Source organism: Anopheles ziemanni, unplaced genomic scaffold (assembly GCF_943734765.1).
Source record: "Anopheles ziemanni unplaced genomic scaffold, idAnoZiCoDA_A2_x.2 U_79, whole genome shotgun sequence".
Taxonomy (NCBI): Eukaryota; Metazoa; Arthropoda; class Insecta; order Diptera; family Culicidae; genus Anopheles; species Anopheles ziemanni.
Genome location: NW_026689951.1, coordinates 23,816 through 33,355, shown reverse-complemented (window position 1 = coordinate 33,355; position 9,540 = coordinate 23,816). Strand labels below are relative to the sequence as shown.

General features: G+C 42.0%; 1 protein-coding gene across 1 annotated transcript; it reads right to left on the bottom strand.

Annotated features, from left to right (window-relative positions):
• Window positions 1–254: 254 nt before the first annotated feature.
• Window positions 255–3,692, bottom strand: LOC131292811 (uncharacterized). The gene has a single exon (XM_058320894.1). It carries the CDS (start codon window positions 3,690–3,692, stop codon window positions 255–257), a length of 3,438 nt encoding a protein of 1,145 aa, XP_058176877.1.
• Window positions 3,693–9,540: the final 5,848 nt, after the last annotated feature.

Below are 9,540 nucleotides of genomic sequence, written 5' to 3'. Positions count from 1 at the left end.
ATTAATTCGCGGGTAATAAAAAGCGCGGTTGATCCGGGTATAAAAGGGCGATTTCATACGTAGTGAGTGTCAGTTGGAGATGGCGATTCAATGAGAACGCACTAATTCGCCCTTTCGACCAAATGATAGTAGTTGGTCGAACATACCGGCCCCCCTTGAAAAATCCAATTTTTCGAAATTAGACGCATTCAAGTGGGCAGATTTTGCATACTGCCTCTTTGTGATCCCCCCGTTGGTGTTTTCAGAGTGGCTACTCAAACAACGCCATCCGGTCCAGGGTACAGCGAGATCACACGGGCGAGTGGCCATCTCGCAGGAGGAAGCTGGTCATCCTTCATTATAACAATTTCACCTTCTGCTATTTGGCGAGCTTGTCTATTGGCGTGATGTTGGATGTTCAGGGTTTTGAGATACTTGTTCCTCCAACGATGCCAGATATCCTGCGAGTATCTTTGCAGCCTTTGATACTGGTTTAGCCGGTTGGTTGGTACTTGCTGCAGGTCAGGTTCAGGTAGAGGTTGTAGTGATCCTTTCACCAGGAAATGTGCTGGAGTGAGCACCGAAAGGTCGTTGGGATCGTCGGATAGAGGCATCAGCGGACGAGAGTTCATACAACCCTCCACTTTGGTAAGAACAGTCGATAGTTCTTCGTACGATAGCAACGAAGAACCGAGTTGTCGAACTAGGTGAGTCTTCGCAACTTTGACTGCTGCCTCCCACAATCCTCCGAAGTTTGGTGCACGCGGTGGTATGAGGTGCCATTGGATGCCTTCTTTGGTAAGGTGCTTTGCGATTTCATCGTTGTCGTCTTTCAGCATTTTGTAGATGTTGTGCAGCTCATTCTTGGCACCGATGAAATTTGTGCCATTATCCGAGTAAATGTGCTGAGGTTTATTTTTTCTCCAAATGAAGCGATCCAAGGCCATTAGAAACGCTTGGGTACTAAGGTCGGAGACTAGCTCTAGGTGCACTGCCTTAGTACTCATGCAAACGAAAACACAAATGTTACATTTGCGGGATGCTGCTTTGCGGTGTGTTGGCTTGAGGTACATGTGGTGATACAGGATTAATAGACGAGTGAATGGATGAAATCCCGGAATAACAAGCTGGTGTTTTTCTCCATATGGAATGTCGGAGCGGCGTAGTCGACCACCAACTCGTATTACCCCATCATCGTCTAGGAATGGATTCAGCAATCGGAGTGACGAAGTTCTGCTGACTAGTTTGTTTTTCTGAAGTTGAGTACTCTCCTTGGCAAAGCATTCGGTTTGGACTAGCTTCACTAGTGCAATTTTTGCTCGTTGCAGTTCATCCACGTGTAGGTAAGCGCTATTCTGGTTGGTTCGACTGTGAGCGTTGTTGAAGAAGCGGAAGCAAAATCCGATTACTCTCAGCAGAGTCTGGTATGAGGAGTATCTGGTGAAGATGTCATTTGGCTGCGTTGTCTGCATAAGTAATACGACGTCCTTTTTCACTTCTAACTCTTCGTCAGTTAGATTGGAACAAGCAGGAGATGAGATAGGCCACGACGATTTTTCTTCTCGAGGCCATGATGGACCATATTTCCATACTTCGCTATGGACCAATATGTCGGCGGGAATTCTACAGGATAGTACATCAGCAGGGTTTTGCTTTCCGGATACGTGATGCAAGCAGGAAGCGTGGGTTGCACTCTGAATCTCAGGATTTTGTGGTAAACGTTTTTCGAGCGGATGGAAACGCCGAATAATAGTTGGCTTGGATTCACCTAAGAGTTGTTCAGAATGTTTCGGCATACGGATGTATCGACCCGATGGGTCACGGGAGATGGTCTGCTGGTAATACCTTTCGCATTTGTTTTCTTCGTTGGTTAGTGCGTTGTCTTGCAGTTCTTCGATGTCCCAAAATCGTGGTAGCAGCTCATCGACGGTAGGAGCGAAAGCTGCGGTGTGACATCTAACAGTCACCGGTGGATTAATATTCGGCATTGATCCTGTTACAATCCAGCCGAAGACACTTTCCACTAACACATTTCCTACTTCCGGAAGAGGATGGCGTCCTTCCATTAACAGGGAGTAGAAATGCTCCGCGCCAATAATGATGTCGATCTGGCCGGATTTGCTAAACTCTGGGTCCGCGAGAGCATAGCCTGGTGGTATGTGCCAATGGTGAATTGGGATGGTGGTAGTTGGTGTTTCACTGGCTACTTTCCTAAGTACCAGGAAAGTTATACTGCGCTTGTAGTTAGTTGTGCGGGACTGGATTTCAGCAGTAACCAGATGTTTGGCAGTTGTAGTGGTTTTATCAATGCCGGTAATGGCAATATTCGTTTTTTGCCTTGGAAGCCGCAGTAGTTGACACAACCGTTCACTGATGGCATTCGGTTGGGAGCCATTGTCCAACAATGCTCTTGCCATGTGAGGTTGGCCATACGCATCTCGTATTTGAATTACCACTGTAGATAGAAGAATATTTTTGGTAATACTTCCTTGCGCAGCGGTGGCCATCATTGTCGTTGATACACTTTCGGAAGATGGATTTGCTTCACTGTCGGGATGTAGCATAGAGTGATGCCTTTTTCCGCACTGCCGGCAGCTGTACTTTGATGTGCAATCACGGGTATAGTGAGCAGCTCCGAAACAGTTAAAGCACAGTTTGTTTTCCTTAATGATTTCGTTCCGGGCGATCGAGTTAAGGTTGGCAAAGCGCGGACAACGAATTAGCTGATGGTTCTGGTTTTTACATACAGGGCATTTTGGTGGTTCCTTTGTAGCGGACACAGCAGGATGTGCACTCATCTTTGGTAGTGTGGGTCTTTTACTAGGCTTTGGATCTGAACCTTTAGACATGGCGATCGTTTCTAGCACACGGGCTCGGCGTTGCAGAAAGACAAGCATGCCTGCAAATGTAGGTTCGCGGTCGCCTTGTGCTTCTTCCCATGCGGCTAACGAAGCTTCATCCAGCTTGGATCCTAGGAGCTCAACTAGGAACATGGAGCAGTTCTGTTGCACATTTTCTCCCAATTGTTCAAGAAGTTGGGTGTGACGCTGGAAAGCGTCCACGGTGGTTTGTATCGCCTCTACACTGCTGTTCGGCATTTTTGGGAAAGTAAGCAGCTCTCTTACGTGCTTCTTTTTCAACAGAGGTTTGTTGGAGTAGCGTCCCAACAAAGTATTCCAGGCTACCTTATAATTGGCTGCGGTAAGCGCTATCGGTTGAATAAGGCTAACCGGTTCGCCTTTTAAAGACGCCCTCAGGTAGTGGAATTTTTGCACTTCGGAAATATCAGCCGACTGGTGGATCATAGACAAGAAGGTGTCATGGTATGTGATCCAGTCGCTATAGTTTCCGGTGAATTCCGGCAAGGAAATGGTAGGAAGCTTTATACGTGGATTTGAAGTTTCATCCTTGACTTCTTTTTTGGGGGCTATAGGCAACAATAGCTGTAGTTCGGCTATCAGCTGTAGGTATAGCTCCTCAGCTGATCCTCGAAGCTTGCGGTTCTCGGCATCTTGCTCAGGAGTTTCTGATAGCTCCTCCAAGGCATCTTGCGCTGTTTCAAAAACCAGCCAGGTTTTCTCCAAACGGTCTAGTCTCGGTTCGACTAGATGCTGTTGCTCTTCGTTGTAGTTGGTGACGAAGGCACGGGTTCTCTCTATATAGTCGAGGGCATTCTGCCGCTTCAACTCTCGGGCACGCTGGGTTGGTGCCATGCTTTTTACTGCTCTCTGCACCTTTTGGAAGGTTTGCTGGGATGAGTCACTCACTGGACAGGATGTTTCACAGGTGCTATCGTTCCGGTGGTGAGAAGATCACGGTCCGGATCAACTCGGAAACAGGTTCAGGTTGGAACGATAACGGAAGCGGGTCGGCGTTTGAGTGGCTCTGGTTGGTATCGGGTATCCTGGTCACGGCACCAAATGTTCCGTCAGGGTACGGACTCTTGGTGCGCCCCTACGTTGTGTTTTTATTTTTCCTCTTCTTCTTCTTCTTGTTCTTCACTTTTTCTTCACTTCTTCTTCACTTCTCCTTCTTTTTCTTCTTCTGCTTCTTCTGCTACTTCTTCGTGTCGGCCCGTTGTAGGATATAGCTGGTACAGCAGCGCCCTCCGTGGTCGGTTGCGGCACCACAGGATGCTAGGAAGAAGCTCCCTCCAACGTCTTCCTTGGAGCGGTGAAGGACTTTCCCCTCGCTGGTTACGCTTCTCTCTCTCACTCGCTTACTTACGGTGGGTCCCGCTCTGCTCCCGTTGCTGCTTGCAAGGATGCTGCACGTGTCGCAAAAGCCGAATCACAGGTGGCGACGTGATTCGGGTAAACGAATGTTTAGTTCTGAAAAGAACTGTTGCTTAGGGTCTGCTGGTTGCTATGGTCTTCCTTCCTTCTAGGTTGGTGGTTCAGGTGGTCTTCCTTCCTTCTAGGTTGGTGGTTCAGGTGCAAGAGACCGATTTCGCGGAAATCCACTCCTTTTATAGTCGCGGGCGGTGATTAATTCGCGGGTAATAAAAAGCGCGGTTGATCCGGGTATAAAAGGGCGATTTCATACGTAGTGAGTGTCAGTTGGAGATGGCGATTCAATGAGAACGCACTAATTCGCCCTTTCGACCAAATGATAGTAGTTGGTCGAACAGTGACTTTAAAGAGAATGAGACGATGCAAAATGAGGTTTAGAAGGTGCTTAAAGTGACTTTAAAGAGAATGAGACGATGCAAAATGGTGTTTAGAAGGTGCTTAAGGTGACTTTAAAGAGAATGAGACGATGCAAAATGAGGTTTAGAAGGTGCTTAAAGTGACTTTAAAGAGAATGAGACGATGCAAAATGGTGTTTAGAAGGTGCTTAAAGTGACTTTAAAGAGAATGAGACGATGCAAAATGAGGTTTAGAAGGTGCTTAAAGTGACTTTAAAGAGAATGAGACGATGCAAAATGGTGTTTAGAAGGTGCTTAAGGTGACTTTAAAGAGAATGAGACGATGCAAAATGGTGTTTAGAAGGTGCTTAAGGTGACTTTAAAGAGAATGAGACGATGCAAAATGAGGTTTAGAAGGTGCTTAAAGTGACTTTAAAGAGAATGAGACGATGCAAAATGAGGTTTAGAAGGTGCTTAAAGTGACTTTAAAGAGAATGAGACGATGCAAAATGGTGTTTAGAAGGTGCTTAAGGTGACTTTAAAGAGATTAGAATGAGACGATGCAAAATGAGGTTTAGAAGGTGCTTAAAGTGACTTTAAAGAGAATGAGACGATGCAAAATGAGGTTTAGAAGGTGCTTAAAGTGACTTTAAAGAGAATGAGACGATGCAAAATGGTGTTTAGAAGGTGCTTAAGGTGACTTTAAAGAGAATGAGACGATGCAAAATGGTGTTTAGAAGGTGCTTAAGGTGACTTTAAAGAGAATGAGACGATGCAAAATGAGGTTTAGAAGGTGCTTAAAGTGACTTTAAAGAGAATGAGACGATGCAAAATGGTGTTTAGAAGGTGCTTAAGGTGACTTTAAAGAGAATGAGACGATGCAAAATGGTGTTTAGAAGGTGCTTAAGGTGACTTTAGTGCTTAAAGTGACTTTAAAGGGTGCTTAAAGTGACTTTAAAGAGAATGAGACGATGCAAAATGGTGTTTAGAAGGTGCTTAAAGTGACTTTAAAGAGAATGAGACGATGCAAAATGAGGTTTAGAAGGTGCTTAAAGTGACTTTAAAGAGAATGAGACGATGCAAAATGGTGTTTAGAAGGTGCTTAAAGTGACTTTAAAGAGAATGAGACGATGCAAAATGAGGTTTAGAAGGTGCTTAAGGTGACTTTAAAGAGAATGAGACGATGCAAAATGAGGTTTAGAAGGTGCTTAAAGTGACTTTAAAGAGAATGAGACGATGCAAAATGGTGTTTAGAAGGTGCTTAAAGTGACTTTAAAGAGAATGAGACGATGCAAAATGGTGTTTAGAAGGTGCTTAAAGTGACTTTAAAGAGAATGAGACGATGCAAAATGAGGTTTAGAAGGTGCTTAAGGTGACTTTAAAGAGAATGAGACGATGCAAAATGAGGTTTAGAAGGTGCTTAAAGTGACTTTAAAGAGAATGAGACGATGCAAAATGAGGTTTAGAAGGTGCTTAAAGTGACTTTAAAGAGAATGAGACGATGCATAATGGTGTTTAGAAGGTGCTTAAGGTGACTTTAAAGAGAATGAGACGATGCAAAATGAGGTTTAGAAGGTGCTTAAAGTGACTTTAAAGAGAATGAGACGATGCAAAATGGTGTTTAGAAGGTGCTTAAGGTGACTTTAAAGAGAATGAGACGATGCAAAATGGTGTTTAGAAGGTGCTTAAAGTGACTTTAAAGAGAATGAGACGATGCAAAATGAGGTTTAGAAGGTGCTTAAAGTGACTTTAAAGAGAATGAGACGATGCAAAAATGGTGTTATGAAGGTGCTTAAAGTGACTTTAAAGAGAATGAGACGATGCAAAATGGTGTTTAGAAGGTGCTTAAAGTGACTTTAAAGAGAATGAGACGATGCAAAATGGTGTTTAGAAGGTGCTTAAAGTGACTTTAAAGAGAATGAGACGATGCAAAATGGTGTTTAGAAGGTGCTTAAGGTGACTTTAAAGAGAATGAGACGATGCAAAATGAGGTTTAGAAGGTGCTTAAAGTGACTTTAAAGAGAATGAGACGATGCAAAATGGTGTTTAGAAGGTGCTTAAGGTGACTTTAAAGAGAATGAGACGATGCAAAATGGTGTTTAGAAGGTGCTTAAGGTGACTTTAAAGAGAATGAGACGATGCCAAAATGAGGTTTAGAAGGTGCTTAAAGTGACATTAAAGAGAATGAGACGATGCAAAATGAGGTTTAGAAGGTGCTTAAAGTGACTTTAAAGAGAATGAGACGATGCAAAATGAGGTTTAGAAGGTGCTTAAAGTGACTTTAAAGAGAATGAGACGATGCAAAATGAGGTTTAGAAGGTGCTTAAAGTGACTTTAAAGAGAATGAGACGATGCAAAATGGTGTTTAGAAGGTGCTTAAAGTGACTTTAAAGAGAATGAGACGATGCAAAATGGTGTTTAGAAGGTGCTTAAAGTGACTTTAAAGAGAATGAGACGATGCAAAATGGTGTTTAGAAGGTGCTTAAAGTGACTTTAAAGAGAATGAGACGATGCAAAATGGTGTTTAGAAGGTGCTTAAGGTGACTTTAAAGAGAATGAGACGATGCAAAATGAGGTTTAGAAGGTACTTAAAGTGACTTTAAAGAGAATGAGACGATGCAAAATGGTGTTTAGAAGGTGCTTAAGGTAACTTTAAAGAGAATGAGACGATGCAAAATGAGGTTTAGAAGGTGCTTAAAGTGACTTTAAAGAGAATGAGACGATGCAAAATGGTGTTTAGAAGGTGCTTAAGGTGACTTTAAAGAGAATGAGACGATGCAAAATGAGGTTTAGAAGGTGCTTAAGGTGACTTTAAAGAGAATGAGACGATGGAAAATGGTGTTTAGAAGGTGCTTAAAGTGACTTTAAAGAGAATGAGACGATGCAAAATGAGGTTTAGAAGGTGCTTAAAGTGACTTTAAAGAGAATGAGACGATGCAAAATGAGGTTTAGAAGGTGCTTAAAGTGACTTTAAAGAGAATGAGACGATGCAAAATGGTGTTTAGAAGGTGCTTAAGGTGACTTTAAAGAGAATGAGACGATGCAAAATGAGGTTTAGAAGGTGCTTAAAGTGACTTTAAAGAGAATGAGACGATGCAAAATGAGGTTTAGAAGGTGCTTAAAGTGACTTTAAAGAGAATGAGACGATGCAAAATGGTGTTTAGAAGGTGCTTAAGGTGACTTTAAAGAGAATGAGACGATGCAAAATGAGGTTTAGAAGGTGCTTAAAGTGACTTTAAAGAGAATGAGACGATGCAAAATGGTGTTTAGAAGGTGCTTAAGGTGACTTTAAAGAGAATGAGACGATGCAAAATGAGGTTTAGAAGGTGCTTAAAGTGACTTTAAAGAGAATGAGACGATGCAAAATGAGGTTTAGAAGGTGCTTAAAGTGACTTTAAAGAGAATGAGACGATGCAAAATGGTGTTTAGAAGGTGCTTAAGGTGACTTTAAAGAGAATGAGACGATGCAAAATGGTGTTTAGAAGGTGCTTAAGGTGACTTTAAAGAGAATGAGACGATGCAAAATGAGGTTTAGAAGGTGCTTAAAGTGACTTTAAAGAGAATGAGACGATGCAAAATGGTGTTTAGAAGGTGCTTAAGGTGACTTTAAAGAGAATGAGACGATGCAAAATGGTGTTTAGAAGGTGCTTAAGGTGACTTTAAAGAGAATGAGACGATGCAAAATGAGGTTTAGAAGGTGCTTAAAGTGACTTTAAAGAGAATGAGACGATGCAAAATGGTGTTTAGAAGGTGCTTAAGGTGACTTTAAAGAGAATGAGACGATGCAAAATGAGGTTTAGAAGGTGCTTAAAGTGACTTTAAAGAGAATGAGACGATGCAAAATGGTGTTTAGAAGGTGCTTAAAGTGACTTTAAAGAGAATGAGACGATGCAAAATGAGGTTTAGAAGGTGCTTAAGGTGACTTTAAGAGAATGAGACGATGCAAAATGAGGTTTAGAAGGTGCTTAAAGTGACTTTAAAGAGAATGAGACGATGCAAAATGGTGTTTAGAAGGTGCTTAAAGTGACTTTAAAGAGAATGAGACGATGCAAAATGGTGTTTAGAAGGTGCTTAAGGTGACTTTAAAGAGAATGAGACGATGCAAAATGAGGTTTAGAAGGTGCTTAAAGTGACTTTAAAGAGAATGAGACGATGCAAAATGAGGTTTAGAAGGTGCTTAAAGTGACTTTAAAGAGAATGAGACGATGCAAAATGGTGTTTAGAAGGTGCTTAAGGTGACTTTAAAGAGAATGAGACGATGCAAAATGAGGTTTAGAAGGTGCTTAAAGTGACTTTAAAGAGAATGAGACGATGCAAAATGGTGTTTAGAAGGTGCTTAAAGTGACTTTAAAGAGAATGAGACGATGCAAAATGGTGTTTAGAGTGCTTAAAGTGACTTTAAAGAGAATGAGACGATGCAAAATGAGGTTTAGAAGGTGCTTAAAGTGACTTTAAAGAGAATGAGGACGATGCAAAATGGTGTTTAGGAGGTGCTTAAAGTGACTTTAAAGAGAATGAGACGATGCAAAATGAGGTTTAGAAGGTGCTTAAGGTGACTTTAAAGAGAATGAGACGATGCAAAATGAGGTTTAGAAGGTGCTTAAAGTGACTTTAAAGAGAATGAGACGATGCAAAATGGTGTTTAGAAGGTGCTTAAAGTGACTTTAAAGAGAATGAGACGATGCAAAATGGTGTTTAGAAGGTGCTTAAGGTGACTTTAAAGAGAATGAGACGATGCAAAATGAGGTTTAGAAGGTGCTTAAAGTGACTTTAAAGAGAATGAGACGATGCAAAATGAGGTTTAGAAGGTGCTTAAAGTGACTTTAAAGAGAATGAGACGATGCAAAATGAGGTTTAGAAGGTGCTTAAAGTGACTTTAAAGAGAATGAGACGATGCAAAATGGTGTTTAGAAGGTGCTTAAGGTGACTTTAAA

Coding starts and splice junctions, on each gene's coding strand:
- LOC131292811 (XM_058320894.1), bottom strand. CDS start 3,692: ATGGCACCAACCCAGCGTGCCCGAGAGTTGAAGCGGCAGAATGCCCTC.